Genomic DNA, 20,819 nt, shown 5'->3' with positions numbered 1-20,819 from the left:
AGCTGCTTTTAAAGCTTTGGCTTTAATATTTTGTGTGTTCTTAAAACCAGATCATTCAAGAAAGCCCTTTAATTTACAGCATAAGTATTTATATTAGATATATTTTAGTTGCAATATGTATATATGAAGGTCTCTTGTCCACATACAGGTACCTAGTGCTTAATATCACATTTAAATCTTAAACATCCCCCTAAATTATTACTGAGCACACACAAAACCTTTAAAGTCTTTAATGTTAACTATGCTTATTTTACTGGAGATTAAATGACGAATTAAAATCTATGCTGATCAGAAATCTGATTCCTACCTAGAGCTGTGTGAAAGACTGTGGAGAGTTGCTAAAAATCCAACTAAGTCTTTCTTGGATATCAGTTCACTGAGGAAGTTCTGGTAGCATCAGTGAAAAACGACAAAAGGGACTGCGGACATATCACCACCACAAGAAAGACCAGGATCAGTGAGAAAATTTAAAATTATATATATATCTATAGATATATCTATAGAGATATATATATATATGATAATTATATATATATAAAATCCCCACACAATCCATACCAATCTGTTTTTGCCATTCCATTCTGGAGGCCAGGAAAAATAATTTATATATATAAATACTATATATAAACTATTTTTCCTGGCCTCCAGAATGGGATGGCAAATTCAATATGTTTTCGGCTTGGCAAAAGCAGATTGGTATGGACTGTGGGGATTTTTGCCTTCATCTGTAGTTGGGAGTGGGGAGGAATCAGGGGGAGGCATGGCCCTCTACCTGGGATCTCTTGAACATATATTAACAACCTTTTATAGAAGCAGAACCTTGGCTGTTATGGCTCTCCTGCTTTCCTGTGGCAGGTTCATATTTTATGTGATGTGTTTTGGCAGGATAGTGTTGTGATGGTAGTTTTGTGAAGATCTGAGATTATGGACAATGGATTTGTATAGGATGGTTTGGATATGGATGATCCTTCTCAGGCAGGAGGCTGGACTAGATGACCTCTGGAGGTCCCTTCCAAACCTACTTCCCTATGATTATATGAATCTCACAAAATTCTGTTTTCTCCACTCAGAAGGCAAGGATTTTTGTGGGTGATATCTTTCTTTTTGACCAACTGTATCGTTGGGATGGACTTATATAAACTTTGAAAGCCATGCATTCTTTCTCTGGATAGTAAGAAGTTTGTCTAAGTCTTGATAGCTTGTCTAAGTCTACCCCAACCATGCTGTTGTTCCAATAACAGATATCACTCACAAAATCCTTTTTTCTCATGTATTTCCTGGATGACTATGGCTACAATATAATATTTTCCCCAGGAAAATTTCAAGCAACACTAACTAAGAATTTCACACAGCTCAACTCCTGAAATCAGTTTCAATAAAACTAACTAGGGGTAGAGACTGCCCATATCCCTGCCTTCCTACAAACCCATTAGATTCAGGAGAGCTGCATCTTGTGCCAGAATCTAGCCCATTTTTTCTATCCTCACTATCTTGTGGGATGCTTTTCTATATGTTGCTAAGGAATTTCTTCACCTCCTCGCCCACCCTTGATAACCCTGCATGGTTTATGGTTTGGCATCATGCACATTTACTCATGCACTCAAGCAGTTCCATCCGGATGGCGATACGCACATGCCAGCCCAGCGGTATGATTCGAATGTAGCGTGAGACAATGGGAGGGCGCAGGAAGTTCTGGACAGACGACGATCTATCTGAGTTCCCATAGAAAACCTACACAAAACCAAAATGGCAGATTTGGTTAAAGAACTTGATCACCTCTTCCCACAAATTTTGTGAAATGCTATCTTTATGTTCACCAGTTTGCAAGATAATACAAATACTTAGTGTATGTGCCAGGGTGTGACCATGACAATGTGTCATTAGAAACAGCCCTGTTCCATTTGCACACTGCCTGGTGTGTAGCATTACTCATTGAGGTAAAGCTACTTACATGTCATCTACTTTAAAAATGTGGACTTGAAACAGTACGTAAGTCACCCTTTTCCAGGCTGAAATCTTAGCTTCTACATAATGCATGATATGCCAATCATTTTAATCCACCAGGTTTCATCAAAAGGCATTACTTTATCCTATGCTGACAAAGTGTTTCTAATGATATATGGCCATCTCAAGGGCAGAAAGCAGCCAAAGAACTCCTAAAAAATACTAGTCATACTTCAGAAATTTCCTCCAGTGTGAAAGAGGCTACAAGGTTGAAGAGCATTCCCTGTATTTAAATTGGGGAATACTGCTATTATGTTCCAGTGGGAAGTTTTAGATCATCATTGGGCGTGTCTACACATGCCTTTGACGCAGGACCAGTTTAATCACAAGTAAATTACTCATGAGTAAATGGTCCCAGGCAGGTGTCTACACGTTCAGGGAAGTGGGAGTAGATTTGCTGCCAATGGCAGCAAGCTGCTCCCACTTCCTGAGAACCTGCAATGGGCCCCTGCCACCACCAGGGTGCTAGCCCAGGGGCTGGCAGGGAGCACCAGGCCAAGAGACAGCTGTCTCCTAGCCAGGGCTGAGATTTTACGTTCTAAGGGTGGGCAAAATGCAGCCCGCAGGCCAGATGCAGCCTGCCAGGCCATTCTATCTGGCCTGTGGGGACCCTAAAATATTTAGAAAATGTATATTTATCTGCCCCTGGCTGCCTGTCATGCGGCCCTCAATGGCTTGCCAAAATTCAGTAAGCGGCCCTCCGCCTGAAATAATTGCCCACCCCTGCTCTAGCTCCAGGGGCTGCCAACTCCCCAAGTGGGGAAAATGTTCCCCTGCCCCAGCAGCAGGGAGCTCTTGGCCCTGACTCCCCAATCAGGGGCAGGTGTCTTGAGAAGAGCTGCAGGGGAGGTGCAAGTCCCAACCTCCTGCCTCAATCCAACGGTAGAACAGCTAGCACCTGGCTTGCTGCTAGCTGCCCCACCAACAGATCATGGCAGGGGGCTGGGCCCTAACCCACTCCTGCAGCTCTTTTAAAGCCTGGTGCCTCTGATCAGGGCATGGGACAGTTCCCAGCCAGCTATGGAGTTTGTTTCCCACTCAGCTTTGTGAGTGTAGAGCTGAGTGGGAAACAGGCTCCCAGCATCAGCCCCTGTGACCATGGGGCCAATGCTGGGACACCCTTATCTCCCAATACCAGCCCCGCAATCCTATAAGGATCTCCGAGTCCCCCCCCGCCCTGCTCCCCTACCATGATCTCAGAGTGTGGACCTTGAAGCTCCCTCCTACCAGAGCAGGGGAACACAGTTCCCATCCCCAGCAGCAGGCAGCTCCCAGGGGCTGGAGCAATCTGCCCCCTGGTGGATAGCTGAACAGGAGCAGATTTACTCGCAGTCAGGCTTCTCCACAAGCACTACTGCGCCATTACTAATCAAAAGTAAATTTGCTATTTGTATTTGCAGGTAGCACATATACTCTTGGTTAGTGAGGTTTACTGCACAGTAAGCATGTGCACTTGTAAACACTCACGCTTACTGCGTATTAAACTATGCTACTCCACAGTTGAGCTTCTTGTGTAGATGTGCCCACTGTGTGATTTTCCCTTTTGTTGAAATTGAATTCAGAGTTTCTAAAAGGGTCCCTTGAGAATGCCTACCTCTGTTTCCTCTGTTTATCTGGCAGTTTCCCCAGTGCTCCCTTCCCTTTATTTACATCATAGTATTTTCACAGTTGCGGTGAGACTTTGCTAGGTAGAAACTGACAAGTAGCAAAATGAGTAGTGCTGATAACTTTGGTCAGCAGACTCCCAGGCTCTCTTTAACCTGCAGGTAGTAGGAGCTGGAGATCTAATTAATGCATTCTCCAAAGCGGTACCAAAGAGCTAGAAATGGCTCTGAATGGCCAGCAGAGAATTTCTATCCTGGGAGAAAGCTCCCTCACCATGTATATTTAGATCTTGAACAGTCCACCTGCTCATGTCATGATGGGGAAGGCACTGGGAGGGCGTGGCAGCAGGGAGCAGGGAAAAGCATGTCTGGGCATAGTGGAATAGAGCTTTCCTATGTCAGTCCTCCCCTACAAAGGGTCTAGTAAGTTACTACAGTTACCACAGTCACATCTCAACAGGCACCTGGCACCTTTAAAACATTCTTAGGTCTGGGTTAAGTTTTCAGAGTTACCTCAGTGTTACTCCTTCACATGAAGGTGAGAAACAGACCTTGAATCTCCAGATTTGTGGTTTCCAAATTTGTGACTTCATTGTGCACCTCATGATGTCCAGGATTTCTGTTAAAAACTACTGAACTAGTTCTTGGGGTGATGGTACTGTATAAACAACTGCCTGACAAACCTTCTGTCTTCTCTGGGCAGAGCTCTAGGGCAAGAATATTGCCTACATTTCTTTCTACACAGCTGCCTACTTTGCACAAGAATTGGCATCTCTTTAAAGAGAACAATTCATCCTGTATGAAATTCATCCTGATACTAAGAGACAGCATATGCCTGGCATGTCCCTTAGGCCCCAGCTTGAGGGAGTGGTACACAGATCTTATGCTGGTGTTCTGCTGAGAATGTTACCCTTTTTTGAGCAAAGATTTTAATTTCTCTGAAAATTAACTGCACCAAAAATCAACTCTCACTGACCCGATTGTTTCCGGTCTGGTCCTTGTAGTAAACCCAATTCAGATTCTCATCAGTCCTGTACTGCACACTGTATTTTGTCATCCATTCATCTGCATCACAGCGTCCTTGTGTGAGTATCCCTGAAATAACTTTGATCTCCTTCAGGTCAATCTGCAGCCACTGGCTATTGTCTTGAAATTTGGAGAGCCAGGCACACCTATAGGAACCGTGAAACCCCAAAAAAAGTATTACAGATATGACTACAGTGGACACAGAGCGGGGAGTAAGGAATGCAAAGCAACTGACTTACCAAGGACCAAAGCCAAAACTGTCTAGTGATCTAGGATGCATCCATTTCTGAATGCCCAGCCTAAGACATCATGGTTCAGCACATTCTGAAGATCAGGCCCCACTAATGTCTATCAAAATCTGGGCAGCCAAACCTGAGGAGCCAATCAGTCAGCCTGTTTGAAAAATCTTGAATCTTGTTCTGACAGACAATGGAAGAACTCCTAATGATACCAGAGATTGGCCCTGAGAGTTTTACCTCTTATTCAAACAGCAGATGGGAGTGAGGATGGGGCTTTTATCACAGTTTTTTAACTTTACCAGACAAGCAGAATTTCCCAAACATTCTTCTCCACATATTGCTTTTCTTTCCACTTGCAGATGTGTATAGAAGTATGCTGCAAGCAGCCCCAGTGGTTTGGGGGCCTGTGAGGGGTGGCTTGGAGGTCCCAGAGCACCTAAGGAGGCACCGCAATCCCAGAACGCCCAGAGGGGCAATTTTACAGTGCCTCCAAGGGGTGCACAGAGAATGCCCATAGCGGCAATGCTAGGGCCTGGGAGGGGTGATCCCATAGCACCCTTCTGGCTAAGGGAAATGGGAAAAAAAGCATTCTGGAAACCACTTGCAGCCCTTAAAGCTATGGCTGTATGGCCACCAGCGTAAGCCGATGACACCTGTGAATAAATAAGCCCTTCTCACTCCTGCCCACCCCTCAAGGTATTTCCACTAAAGCAAATGTGTTGAACACATCAAAGACAATTTGTCCCTCTTTATTTTCTTCAGTTCTCCTTGTATGTTCTATAATATTAATACTTAAGAACCCTCCCAAAACTCCTCATCTTCCTCTATCTAATGTTTTACACCCCAGTCAAACTTCAGGGGTGTCATGAGAAACAATTCCCAGACTTACCCAAAGCCTTGGCCATTGAGTCGGGCCTTGTTGGCAACCCAAGAAGAATACCATCCGGTGTACTGCTCTGGATTAGAGCAGCTTATCTGGTCTGGAGTAACAGCTCCTGACTCAAATCCAAGGGGTCTGTGATAGGGACACTCTGCAAGAAAAACAAGTAGTTTATCACAGGAAAGACACACTGCTTCTATTTAGTAGTTTTCTTAGCTCACTTTTTGATGTCTAGATAAGAAATGTGTTTTCACTTTCTCACCTCTCCTCTTTGAAACAGGTCAAAACCTCAGTGGACAGTATTGACACCTGTAGGACTATAAACTTCCCTTTCCTCAGCTCTGGTGGACTCCCAGTGACTGGAAAATTGAAAATCAGAATTCATCTGACTTGTTTTATTCTCCTTATTTATTCTATTTTTTATTTATTCCAGTTATTCATTTATCTGTTTCAAGTCACCTGCATGATCAGATTTTCTTCTTAGACATTCTTGGGTATTACATTGTGAACTTCCCTTAGACACATTCAGAAGAGCTAATGTATACAGGTGAGTTTTGTTTTCAAGAGACTCTTTATCCTCCTTTGTGAGATGTTTGGAAATCTTCCAGTTTCTAGCTAGGTCTGACACTTAATCCTTTCCTTTTCTTTCCTTGACTTTCAAGGATTCATCCTTTTGGCTGATAAACTCCCTTAGGAACCAGGGAGCAATACTCCTCAATTAGTGAAAAGCCTTTAGCAATGAGGTATGATCTTCTTGGCATGCTGTCAATCCCTTCCAGCCCTATTTATTTAGGGAAAGTGACTATTTGTAGAATAGTATTCACCAACATGAGTAAGGGGCCACGTGACCCTCAGGGAGCACTTATAACTCGAATAGGGCCTCACATGATCAGGTTCAGGGAACATTACATGGCCTTTGTATCAGCCCATTTAAAATATATAGGACATGTCTACACTGGCTCTGTGCCACTTTTGAGGCTAATGCTGCTGAAAACTAACCCCTGCCACATGTTCCCATCCTAGAAATGAAGTGGTGAGAACACGTGAGAGAGAGAGAATAGGAGAGAAGGTGAGGACCACTGCTGCTCTCAAACACAGCAGAAACAGGGAACTGAGAAGGAACAACAGAGCCTCCTTACTGTCTGCATCAATAGTATCTAGAATCTATTCATAGAAATACTATTTCTTTTGTGCAGCCCAGCAATCTGGGATTTCTAAAGATAGGAAGGACTTGCCACCATAGGTGAACAATGAAAAAACAGGAGGTGACAAGCACCAGGCATACTGCAGTGAATTCAGACACAATTTGAGCAGTTTTCATGGATTTATCATATAAATCTGATTATGCAATTTAAACCAGATCTGAATACCTAATATAGTGCTGTTCCCAGAGACACCAACCCTTCCTTCCTTTTCAGTACAATTCCTCTCTGCTCCCCAGTTAACACTGAGACCTTCTCTCTCCCCAGGGAGAATGCTGAAGACATCAGGAAGAGCAGCAGGAGGGAAGCACTGTGTGGGGTGGCATCACTTCTGTTCTGTGAAAGCTCTATACAGGAAACAGAAATCCTTATGCAAAAATCTCCAAAGAGAATTCCAGAGAGAGTTTATCAGCCAAAAATCCTCTCTTCTTCTCACACTATGCCTCCCCATCTCTTCAAGTGCACTGCTATGTACTTCACTGCTTACCTAGACCTGCAACACTCTTTGACTACCCACCAGTAGTGCAATTAGGGTTGGGTGAGAACCCAACCCTGGGCACCTATTTAGAGGAGGCACAGGAATGGTGCCCTCCCCACCCCCAGGGAATTTGTGAGGTGCCAGCCACAGCTGCCAGTGTGCAGGAAGCCTTCATCATGGATCTCTGAGTCTCTGGGGTCAGGTAAGATTCTCAGATACAAATGCCCTTCCACCCTTCACTCCACTGCCCAGAGCACCTAAGTTGCTGGTTATGCCTCTGCTTCTTGCCAAATAGGGGCAAAGTATTGGGGGTGAAGGAAAGCAGCAGTGGCCAGGACCTAGGATAGATGGGAAGAAGTTCCTTATCTTGACAGAACTGACTAAAAAAGGGAGCCAAATCATTTGTTGGTATTTGGATCCCAGTATTTAGTATTCCAAGGATACGTAAGCTCTGTCAAATTGAGGCATACATGCCATGTGTTTTTAAATAATTACAGGAGCAGATCTCCTGCTGGAGTGTCAGGATTCTATCAAACTTTTCATCAAGACTGACATTCTTGAAACTCTAGCTGATTTGTAAAACTGTCATATGATCTTAACTGATATAATGGCACCCAATACACAGGACAGTGAGCCAATTTCCATCCTGATTTTACCTGGGTTAAACAGCTATAGAAGTATCATCATATATCCAAAAGTTAATATTGAAATGTAACATATGCATGTTGTTCCTGTGACAGTGAATGGTTCAATAAGCTTCCAACTAGCTGCCAGAGAAATGTGGGCAGAACTGTATGTTTATCATTAAAACTTAAAATACCTGCCACAATTCATTGCCAAGGAAAACTGATTCTCCTTTTTATGGTTTCAAACTTCTGGACTTTGTAAAGTGACTACTGTTCTTTAAGATAAGCATTTTTTTTCTTTCCTTTTTAGAGAGGATCATTTATTGCTACGTGACTGGAGAAGCAGACGGAAGATGCTAACAAGCTTCAAATAAGAATTGCCTGAGCAAATGCCTATAAATTATACACATCATTTTCATATTCCACTCCCAAAACTAGGCATTCCTATTACATTTGCTAATTGCTCACCTTTGAGAGTTACCTATGAAAATGTCACCAGTCTGGCATAGTTTATTTCTTGGGTTTCTAAAATAAATGTATCTGTTTTTCTGTGAAAAGCTGAGTTCAATTTATGGACAGGAAATCTTCATTTATGAATCACATTTGAAAGTGCAGCATAACCCTCTATCAGCATGTAAATTTATTAGATCTTTCAGAATATTATTTGACTACAGTCCTTATAATCCTTTTATTCAATGTATTCGTGCTAGTCACTGTAGAGCAGGGCAGCTCTAGGGTCACTATCTTATTAACATATTTTTCTAGGTCAATATCTTGCAGGTCAATATCTCATTAACACATTTTGCTATGTCAATAGCTCATTAACTTATTTTCACACCAAAACAAATAGTTACAGTCCTTGCTTCCTCTAGGCGTGGAAATATTCACCTATAGAACCCTAATGACGACAATTACAAATACAGACCATAAACACCTACTAAACCTTTGCCTTTTATTTGACATTTTAAAAAATGCAAAACAAAACGGAGATTAGTTTTCATCTTTCTAAATGGCTGAATGTAACACAGTGGTAGACTGTAGTGTAGTGGATTTGTATCAGTCTTCTTATGAGTCGTTCATAATAAAATCAGCTTTTCCACACCAGTTGTTCCCTTTGCATAAGAAACAACTTACTGAAATTGGATTTAAAGTGGCTCTGCACATTTACTGCTTGCTTTGGTGTATCTTGAACATGATGTACAGGAAGACAGAACAATTTTACCAGTAATCTGTAGGTCTCACAATCATAATACAATTAGCAGGTCACCTTCTGTTCTGGAGAACTGTCATACTCAAAGAACTGCTAAACAGATGTCTGGTTACTGCCAAGCCAAAACCAGTTAAATTATTCATGCTGTTATTGCTGACCTGAAAGAAACTCCTGATCCATTTATTGGGATGCCAAGTACCACCACTGTTAAGCTTGTAAGATGCAGTGTTTCAGAGGCATAAGGGCCTCCTGGCATAGCAGGCTGATAGCCCTACATCAGTTTGAACTTATTTAGTGGTTAATAGTATAATCTCTATGTTTTGCCTACATTTTGCCATAATACAAGCAGCTATTACTAATACAAAATTCCTACACTAGGTAGTTCACAAAGTTGCTTTTAAGGGTGACCGCTGTATATTTCTGCTGTCTTACCTGCAAGTCTTAACAGTAGCAATGCTGGCATTCTCCAGTGTACTGTGCATGCTATAATTAAATATATCCAAGCAAAATGAAAACAAAACTCTTCCGTTCTTCTATGATAATATTTCCACCCACTTTTCCTTCCTTTTCTGCAGGTATGAACAATTCCACAAGGTACAAGGCATAGATAGTTGGGCTCAGAAAAGCTATTTTGCTTTTTATGGTGCCTCTGATTTCACAAGGTGAGTTGATTCATTTTGAGAATGAGGCTGAAGCACAGAAGGAATAAGATTACATGGGAGGGAACGGATAGAAACGAAACTTGAATCCCTGTCTCTTGGCTTCCAATCTCATGCCCTAACCATAGGTCATCTCTCTGAATTCCAATACTTCTGCCCTGAATTTATTTTCAGCAGGCACAAATCATCCAATAACATGTACTTTGAGATAAAATGCAGCATGCAAACATCTGGATGAGATTTAAGAGGAAGAAAGCACATTTTTAAGCATTTTATTTAAGAAGGGCACAGCTACAACAACTGTTCTACATTGTACTGAATATTCATTGGAGTGCTCATTTAAACTGGATTTCCCACATCTCATGCCTCCCCCCCCCCAAATCACTGGTCTTCAGACTCTGCTTGCCTCTCTCTCTCCCCCACTTTCAGATCCAATATGTATTTATTTATACAAAGTGGAACAGGCTTCAACAGAGGAGATTCACCCCAGACAATCCAAAAGCCTGGAGATTAGGGCACCCCCCCAGGAATGAACACCCACGTTCAGGTCCCTGCTCCAATGTATGCTTAGTTCCCAGTACAAAAGGTACAAAAGCAATCCCCCTTAGAGGAGAGAAAGCAGAGTAAATAAGTCAGTCACCTACAACTGAGAGGTTCTCAAAGAAAGAGACTTGAACTAGCATCTACTGCATTCTAGGTGAGTGCCCAAACAACGTGGTTATTCTTTTGTCTCCCTCATTCTACTTTTGAACCGGAATTCAATTCTGGATCTGAGAAGCTTTTCCTTAAAAAAGCTTCACTGAAATTGGTGAGTTTCTGCAGAAAGCTTTGGTTTCAATGAATCAGCATGTTCTAGCCTAAAGTATTTAATCCAAGAATGAATGACTTCTTGGTAAAATCATGAAGTCTTTTTTCTTGCTACTCTCCTAAAACACGCAAATTTACTTATTTTTCCATAAGAGGGAATGGCTATTCTTTACAGTACTTAATTCCCATTATACTTTTCCTGTTGGCTCCTATATCCTCCCTTACTCTAATAAAAAAAAAACCCTGATTTCCTTCTTTGATGAGATTACAAGTGTGGTTGATTAATGTACTTGTGGAAATGTAATATATTTCATCTTGCAAAAGGCATTTGTCTGAGTACCCTATGACATTCAGATTAAAATATTAGCACATGTTAAATGGGTTGCGAACTGGCTTAATGACAGATAGCAAAAAGTAGCTGTTAATGGGGAATACTCATCATGAAATAGGGATATTTTTAGTTGAGTTCTGCAGGAATCATTGTTGATGCTATGCAACATTTTCATCAATTATTTGAAAGTAAACAAAAAAAAAGACTGCTAATAACATTGGCAGATTACTGGAGAATAAAGGAGAATAAAGTAATCATTCAGAGTGATCTGAATTATTTAGAAAGTTAGTTTCTTTCAAATAAATAATGTTTCAGTAAAGGTCAATTGTGAAGTTATATATCCAGGCCCGAGAATTGGGGACCATAGCCTTGTATGCTGTACATCTAAAAATAAGATTTAGGGTTTAAAGTAAGCAAGTAACAGAACATGCACAATGCTGTGGCAAAAAGGGTAAACGTAAGCCCTGACTGTATAAAGAAAGAGTCATTAGAAGGGGTCATTAGGTGATTTTCCTTCTGGATATAGAGTTGGTGAGACTGACTGAAGAATGTTGCATCCACTGCTGGTGTCCACATTTAAAAAGGATGTTGAAAAATTAGAGATAGCAAAAAGAAGTACCACAAAGATAACTTACAGGGTGGAAAAATGCATTAAAATAAAATATGAATAAGTTGTCATGAGATAAAGAAGGGCAGTGCTTTACAGTGTATCGGTTACTCCACAGGAACTGCCAGTGTGCACACTCTTACCCTCCAGTTAATAAATACTAGCCTGCTTAATATGAAAGAGAGGTAGGCTACATTGGGTTATTTTTCTTTTACCATAGGATCAGTGTAATCAGCACACAGACAATTACCATGAAGCAGCCGACACTCTCTAAATCTTTGCCCACGTTTATCAGATGACAACTTGTCTGTTGTCGATGCACTTTACATTCAGTCTTTTTAGCCTATCAGAAAGCAGACTGCGAGCGAGGTCACTAGATTATAATATAACTCCTTCAGGGGGAAAAAAACTGGGTAGTAAAAGACTCTTCAGTCTAGCACAGAAAGGCTTAACAAGAACCAGTAGCTGGAAACTGACACCATTACAAATATGACACGCTTTTTTGACAGTGAGGATGGTAAATTTTAAAAACAAACTACCAAAGGAAGTGGTAGATTCTCCATCTCCCAACGTCATCAGATTAGGCGTAGATGTCTTGCTAGAAATTACAATTTAATCAAACACAAGATATAGGGCTTAACTCACGGACAAGGTGTACTCTCTTACATATTAGATAAGAGCACAACTCACTTAGCTGCATAATATGGTGCCAGTTCCAAGTTTTTGCTTATTATTTACCTTACAAAAGCTTTACTTATCAACATACTGGTTCAATGAATAAATTGCTAAAGTACCTAGCATCTTTTTGCTCCCACTGTCTACTTTTTAATATAAGTGTATTCCTTAACTAGAATTAAGTGGGCTGTTATTAGAAGACTTGAGAATGAGGGGAGATAGCACTCCTGAAATCTGAACCCTTAGAAGTCTGAACTCTGTTAGAAGCTGTGAAAATGATGGGCTGTAGTTTTGGTTCTGTAGGCACCATGGTATTGCCAGTGCCAAGTGGTTAATGAGCATTGCTACATTTAGTTTAGGTAAGTGCATACTCTGGGCATGTGTATGAGTTTTTCAGTCCTATGTAACTAGTTGAAATGTATGGACCTGTGATAGACAGAAGGTCTGATTAGTTCAGGGCTGTCCAGCTAGCAGTCTGTGGGCCGCATGCAGGCCTCAAAGTGTTAGGGGTCTTTCCTGCCTGTTCATGCAGAGCGTGTCCCCCTGATCTATGCCCTGCCTGGTGTGCAGCCCCCAGAAGTTGAACAGCCCTAGATCCAGTGGTCTCTTCTGTCCTTAACTCTACATAGCTATCATCAGACTAGCATCCTTTATTCTATACAAAGATGAGGTGAGTCACTTCTGCACCATACCCTGTGACTACAAAAGGGGCTTCTTAGGAAGTAACTGAACTATTCCACAAGGCCTAGCTTTAGGCCACATTCTCTCAGTAACACCAAATCATAAGTAGAACTTCCTCAGCAACAGGCTTTTCCCTTCTTCTGTCCATCAGTTTCCATTCTTAATTATTCTAAGGCCCCAGATCTCAGCATTTGTCACCACCACACTGGCTAAATAAAGCAGCATGTGAATAATCCTGATTCCTCATTTGGGATGTTTTAGGGCCTTGTTTACACTGGCAATGTGCCACAATTCCAGCCACTGGTAGTCATCCAGTGATGTAGGTTGGAAATCCTGCCTGCAGGAAACCCTACCTTCTCTGAAGTCAATGAGCATTTTGCCATTGACTTCTGTGTAGACAGGGTTTCACCTCAAAAATAGATCTGATGACTCTCTGCATGTAAGGATCTCACCCTGCCTTCAGAATAGGTTTAACTGTTTATCTGCATTATACTTTGGTGGACCCTAGCTACATTGTGGCAAATCCTTAGTCTTATCAACAGCTTAGACTTTCATGGCCTTTGTTTCTTAGTTCCTTTGTTTGTTCTTTCCTGTTGAAGGAACTTCTTTTTTGACTTATCTGATCATTATATACCTGCTCATACTCTTAGGTTGAGAATAAATGACACAATTGCTAAGAAGTCATTTACCCTAGATTTTACTTCATAGTATGGTGTAGACACAGGACCACTTCTCCCAAGTTAGCTGCCCACAGTAGGTGCTACTATAGTGCCTGGCAGGAAGGTCAGTTTACTTTGAGTAAATGGCTACCCTGTATTGAAATTGATAAGGGAAGCTGAGGTACCACATGTTCCATATAGTAACTTCCCTACACAGTAAAAATACTATACATTACCCCAGACATGAGTGTAATAAGGCTCTACAAATAATGTGTCCACTTGACTTCTGTTCCATAGCATATTTGATTTACTACATGGATGACAGAGCTTGTGTTCACACCCTCTCACTGACTCCAACCCTATGACTCAAATCACAGTAATGCACACGATCAGCAATGCAATGAATTGAGATCTAATGCTCTCTTTATTTCTGAGTAATAGAATACAATATATTGGAGCTAAGAAGATCATCCAAGGTAAAAGCTGGACCCTGTATATGGTAAAGCAATATCATGTTTATTATAGAATCCATAGAGACCTAGATTAAAGCGTAAGTCTTTAGGATGTTAGAACATGTGAATATAGGTATCAGTAATCAGTTCGAGGGTACAGAGAGAAAGCAGGTGAAGTACAATGGATCATAATTTAAAGTTTACTCTGAGAAAACTAATTCCTTACCTGGGATGCACTCTAAGAGACTGCCTCCACGGGACCATTCGCCATCAGAACTTCCTTGACAATCACATTTGCAAACTTTACTGTGCCACTGCTCTGATCTCTCATCCTAATGTAATGTAAAACAAACCATTATTAATCAGAAACAGTGACACGAGACTGAGCCTAATTCTCTACTGCTTTGTATCTTCTGCTGCAGGGTTAGAGCCACAAAAGGATTTAGGTACCTACCTCCTGCCTAACTGGCACTGTAGATGATGAATTCAGAATTTACAACCTCAAAGCCACCACTCAAAGACAGAGGTACCTCAAGTCTGTGCATTTTGTTAGGTGCCTAAAGTTCTATGTCTGTGCATGTCCAGGACTGCCCTGGTCTTGACAGTAGGTCAGTATCTGTCTCTTGTTGAACTTCTGTTGGAATCCCAGTTTAGGAGTCCCTTTACCTACCTCACCGGCAGGGCATTTCAGAACACATCTCCTGGATCCTTCTGTACAGCACATCTAGTGTGGAGACCCCTCTAACTTCACAGGTTAGAGAACTTCCAAGGGTATGGGACACTTAGGTTCAATCCTTTCTTCCCCCTGAAAGGGTTTGAATCTATGTCTCAGGCAAATATTTTAACCACCAGGTTGTAGAGCATTTTGCAGTGGGGCTCTCAAGTCCTCCTGTTGAAGCCACTGAACTTTGGTAGCAGTTAAGCATTCCTTGGTCCAGAGAGAATGTTTTATATTAGATGGTCAGTGTACTGGGACCTAGAACTCAGGTCTCCCAGCTTCCAGACAAGTGTCCTAACCATACCCTCTCTCATGCCAACTGGAATGACTCCAATAGGTAGGGCTTAGAGCTTTTCTCTCCCCCAGCCCCCAGTACCGTATAGCACTTATTAATACTGTACAAACAATATGTGCTTGGGGACGAAAAACTTGTGATTTGTAAGCTTGTATGTCAAAATTGAATTTACATGGCTAAGTTGAAGAGAAATCAGATACCCTTTTTTTTTTAAAAGAACCTTTGGAAAGGATCATTGGACAGACTGAACCAGAGCTCATATCCTTTCTGATCTTGATATCCTACCTCACTCTGAATTCCAGCCTATTCTGTGGGGTTTCAATCTGTCCACCAGAAATGTACTGCATGGGTGTATGATTGGTTTTGTACCTTACTTATTGGGGTAAGTTACACTGATGCAAACTGTGTTTTGATTGGTGTCCATATTAGGAATGTTTAATAAAACAAATGCATCAATGTGGTTACATTGGTCCAAATATCCTTGGGTAAAGAAGGCTGAATTCAGATTGTCTGATAACTAACAAATGCAAAATGCAGTGCTAGGACTTTTATATTTGGAGAGAATAAACTGCAAACAAAGGGACTGATTTCAGAAAGCTGGGTTCCTTCAGTTGTTCCTAATTTCTGTGTGAGTTCAATGGCTCAGCACAAGGCAGAATTGGACCCTAAAACTATTTACATATATTCAGAGAAGCTTATGGACTTACCTCACCTGGTGACAATGCCACTGTGGCTGTTGTGAAGAGAGATTCAAGCACGATAGAAAGAATAAAGAAAGAGAGTTAAGAAATGAAGAGATGGATTCTGTGGCTCTTATGCTACCACAGTGTTAGTCTGGTAGATGTATTTGCCTTAGCAGTAGGTATAAAACAAAACAGAGAGCCTCGGAAGAGCTAAGTGTATTTCACGCAGCCTGATTTCTGTGTAATAACAAAAGGAGGCGGACATCTGGACTAAGCAGGAAGAACAGGAGATTCTGCAGATGGGCGATACCGTGTAACCCTGTGTTCTATGCTAATTTCCTCCCAGATTTTCTTTTCCTGTCACTTAGACTTCTGCCATCTCCTCTTCCTGTCTAGCTTGAAAAGGTCCCTGTTTCTATCACTATTCTCTTCGTCCTCCTTCCCCTGTGTCTCCCTTTCCAACTGTGCTCTTACTTATTTTATATCTAATTTAATCAAAGGGTAGAATCCTGGCCCCATTGAAGTCAATGGGAGAACTTCTACTGATTCCTTTAGTATTCAAAATGACATCACTTTATGTGAATCTGTGAAAAAAATATTTAAACTGCACCCAGCTAACCGACCTTTTAGAACAGACTAATTCCTGTTTAGCAATGATGCCTCAAATAAGAACAGTGTGATCCACAAAGGGAAAGCTTTATATTTTCTAACATCTTCTGACTTTGTTTGTCTTTTTTCTCTCTATGAGCCATAGCTTTTTTATACTTTTTTTAGTTTTTTAAATAGCCTTTTTTTAAACCATGTTCTTCCTGGTTACGTGCCTACTACACCTCCCAGAAAAGTAAAGGGGAATTTATCCCTTGATTTTAATGGAAGATGGATTGGGCCTTAATCAGTCTTACAGTCAGTAAGTCAGGAAACAGAAAAAATACCATGGGACTTATGTGACTGCTGGAAACTACTGAACACAACCTGAATGTCTAGCTACAGTGAACTGGCAATTGTTGATGATCAGTCCACAGCACAGGAAAAACCAATAAATCTGAATAATGAATAAATAAGAATCTGCAGCCAGATATTCCTTGAGCAATAAAAGGAGGTTTTTCTATCATGTAAATTATTCTCTGAATATTCACCACCACCAGCAGTTTTAGTTACAGCTTATTCATTCATATACAAAATCATTGCTGAACCCAGCAAGGTCCAAATAATGCTGACAATTAATAATGATTTACATTTCTATATCAAATTTCATCTAAAAAATTCAAAATGCTTCACATTCATAATCAACTAAAACATAAACTATGCATTAAGGATCACTTTATCGTTGACTGAAATGTAACTACTTGTGAACTGTAATGCTTGCTTTAAAATATATATCAAAGGAAGAAAATACACACAGGGCAGATGTGGGAGCGCAAAAAATACAAAATTGTTTTTAACATACCCAAGGTTTGCTTTAATCACACTCTCCTGAGGTAGCACTTCTGATGTCAACAATTTACAATAATAAATGAAGAGTTTAAACAGATGAGTAATCACAATCACACTCCTTTAAACCATAGGGGACTCACTGATTGTGAATGCATGTCAACAAATCCACTCCAACAGTTTCATCTATCTGGCCCTACCCTGGAATGGGACAGTTGTAAATGCCTCCAGTTCAGTTTCTGCTTACTGCAGGATAGAACAGCTGAATGTAACAGTTAAAGCAGATTTGACTGAACGGCAGTAAATTGCATGCCCCTTTTTCAATCGGTGTATTGTTCCATACCTAGGGACAATACCAGGTAAACCTGGTATATGGGGAAGGGGTACATTTGAATCTAATATGAACGATATACTTTATAATCAGATATTGCAAAAAGCTGTGTGCTCACAAACCCTAACCTGCTGCCACTGAGTTCATCTGCAAAATGTGTATTGTGCACAACAGGACAGACTAAAAATAATAATAGAAATTGAGTGTATTGTCTGAATCTGACCACTGCTAAAGAATACTTTCCTGATATTTTTCCCCCAAAAAAAGTTAAATTGTGCAATCCAATGCTTCAATTTTTTTCAGCTCAGATATTACACACTAAAGTCATGTGACTGAGATGAGAGTGATAAAACAAGAATAAGAATGTGACATCATACTTATAAGCTAAAGATCAACACCCTATCATATTTTGGGTCTAACTGTATTTTACTGCCTGTAATGTACTGAAAACAAACTTTCAGATCATACCATTAATAAAACAACACAGTGCTAAATAAATTCCAAACAGGAGTGTACATTTTGGTGCATTTTGGGCCACTAAATGGCAGAAATAAAAACAAAGATTGTAAGACTTCAACTGTCAAAGGTATTCCGGTGCCTATGGATTCCAATGGGATACAAGTGTCTGAACATCTTTGAGATGGTCCTAAGTTCTGCCATCAAACAGAGTATACTGTCAGTTTGGCCTGCACTATGGGTCATGTTGTATTTGTTTTTATTGTGAGTATATCTTAATGTGTACACCTAACTGTGTTAAAATTACCACCGATAAGAATAAATAGTCTGGTGTAAAGCCTTAAAGGACGGTCAGAAGGCAGGGTAGATTTGAACTTATAGTCTCAGACGGCGCGTCTACACAAGGCGCTAAAAGCGCAGTAGACTAATTCTACTACACATTATTGCATCATGGAGAAAGCCAAGCTAATGTGCTAATATGCAGTAGAATTAGTCTACAGCACATTAGCATCACATAAAAGACATGCACCGGTGCTACTGCGTGATGATGCTGATTACAGTGCATTAAGTTAATACCTGTTATTGCAGCTGCTAAAATGAATGCACCGTAATTATGGCACATTAATGCCCATATATACATGCTCAGAGATGCATAAGGTTTTGTATGCAGCAACTTATTTCATCAGATGCTATATAAGCTGCTGCTTACACAAGCTTATGCATCTCTGATTTAGTTAGTCTATAAGATGCAAATCTACCCTGAACTTCTACCGGACTTCAGACTAACACAGTTAACTTCCTCTTTCTGGTCATGTTTGAGGTCCTGTCTGTTGTGCTGCATCTGCAGCTTATTTTACAATTTAATACTTACTTGCCATTAATGCTAGAGGTGGGGCTGAAAAATAATAATAAAAAACAGAATAAAAAATTGTCCTTTCTGCAGTTACTCCAAAAAATGATTTACATGAAATGCATACAGCTGTGATCAACATTATCCTATGAAAGAAACAAAGAGAAAAACTAACTGCCAGCAGTATTAAGATGTGACAGCCAGCATGTGTTTATAGAAAACATGCGTCTTCCAGGGGGGTGACCAAGGTAATTGGCAATTATGGATCACATAGAATGATGTATTATGATATATAGGAAAATCATGAGTTCCTAACAGAAGCCTGAGAATATAACTGATGTGAAAATACAGAACTGAGAGAAAAAAATAACAAAAAATAACAAAAGCAGGGAAGAGTTCTTTTTCAGCAACAGAAGTACAGTAATTAAATGGGGGGGGGGGAGGGGGAGAGAGAGAGAGAGAGAACACCATCCCATCCATTCCTTCTTCCCAATTCTGGAGGTCAAGGGTTCTAAACCTTTTACTTCTGGTAATCCCACTCTTTTTTTTTCTTTTTGCTGGAAACCAGCTAACTCCTACAGAAGACCATGCTGATAGATAATGAAGCAGTCTGGGTCACAGGCTGTGGTAGTGCTGTTACTTTAGACAGTGTTGAGCAAATGGGTGGTGATGGAATGGGATGAGGTAGCCAGAGATTTTGCAGCAGGACTGCTGTGTGGATGGAACCAGAACTGGAGCAGCAGAAGAGAACCAGGGAGTAAGCCCATCCCTCTGTGCTTACTATCTTCTTGTTTTGTTTTGTTTTTTAGGTTTTTTATTTTCCTTTTTTCCCCTCAGCTTGTGAATTGTTGTGTCCTAGATGGGTGACCCCAGGTAAACCAACAATTGAGAGGTCCTGTTCTAGCCATGCTTTTAGGTCTACTTGGCTTTTCCAGCAAAACTCCAGTTCTTCCAACAAAACCCTGAGCATATTCATGCTCAAAGCCCTGCCGCAGCAGCAGACCCCTCCTTTCTTGGGGGCAGCCTTATTCCACCTCTGTTGAGTGGACTAAAGCTTCTGCTGCTGCCCAGTAGGTGGCTCAAGGCCTGGGTAGATGCCCCCATGCCCTCAGTTGATTGCTGCGATTTATTCTGGTGCCTTCCCAGAAAGCACTTCATGCTTTGGCAGCACAGCTGCTGCTGAGTGGAGCTGGAAAAAGCACCAAGAACATGTTGATGTGCACATGCTCTGGTCCTGGGCAGCAAAAGCTCCTATGTGCAGCCAGCAGAAGCAAGTAGATACAAACACGGTCTTTAGCCCATTCAAGACCTGACCTCTTCGTTCTCTCTCATGTTTCTGTCCTGCATCTTGTCTGTTTTAGAGTGAGATCACACATTTTTCAAAGCAGAAACCATGTCTTACACCATGCTTTATAAAGTACCATAGCCATTTGAAGCTGACTCGTGCAAATTTCTCATCTTCTGCATATAATAAATGAGACTCTGCAAAACTGATGACCCTCCAGGCAGAGGGTCACATCAACCCGTCTTTACCTCACCTTGTTCACCTGGAATTTCCTGGAAGTTTTTCCTCTGTAACTGGGAAAAACCACAATCAGGATGTTCACAACATGTGCAGTTTGTTTGGGGAGAAGTAGTAACACTGCAGGCCCAACCTATAGCTTTGTAAAGAAAAAGATGGTCATGTGACGGCAAGAAATTAACGAGAGATCAAGTCAAGTCAAGTTAGGTCATATGCATGTGTAGTAAGATGCCATGCTGTAACAATCAACATATTTAATGAAAGGATCTCATAATTTCAGCCTCTTCTAAAATGTCCAAAAGTTATAAAAGCAATTTAATATGAAAGAGAGGGAGCTAGCTCTGTGACAGCTAAAGTAATGTTGCCAAAGGAAAAAAGCTTAACTGACAGAAT

General features: G+C 40.9%; 1 protein-coding gene across 1 annotated transcript; it reads right to left on the bottom strand.

The window, feature by feature from the left end:
- Positions 1 to 810: 810 nt before the first annotated feature.
- On the bottom strand, positions 811 to 20,578 carry RS1 (retinoschisin 1; the record flags this gene model as incomplete). Its single annotated transcript, XM_019528465.1, has 6 exons — positions 811 to 1,731; positions 4,585 to 4,780; positions 5,763 to 5,904; positions 14,367 to 14,472; positions 15,861 to 15,886; positions 20,443 to 20,578. Coding segments are annotated over 6 exons (759 nt in total), but the record flags the coding sequence as incomplete, so codon positions are not given.
- Positions 20,579 to 20,819: the final 241 nt, after the last annotated feature.

Source organism: Crocodylus porosus, unplaced genomic scaffold (assembly GCF_001723895.1).
Source record: "Crocodylus porosus isolate Cpor-Errol unplaced genomic scaffold, CroPor_comp1, whole genome shotgun sequence".
Classification (NCBI taxonomy): domain Eukaryota; kingdom Metazoa; phylum Chordata; order Crocodylia; family Crocodylidae; genus Crocodylus; species Crocodylus porosus.
The sequence above is the reverse complement of the archived record's forward strand: the minus strand, read 5'-3'. Positions and strand labels throughout refer to the sequence as shown.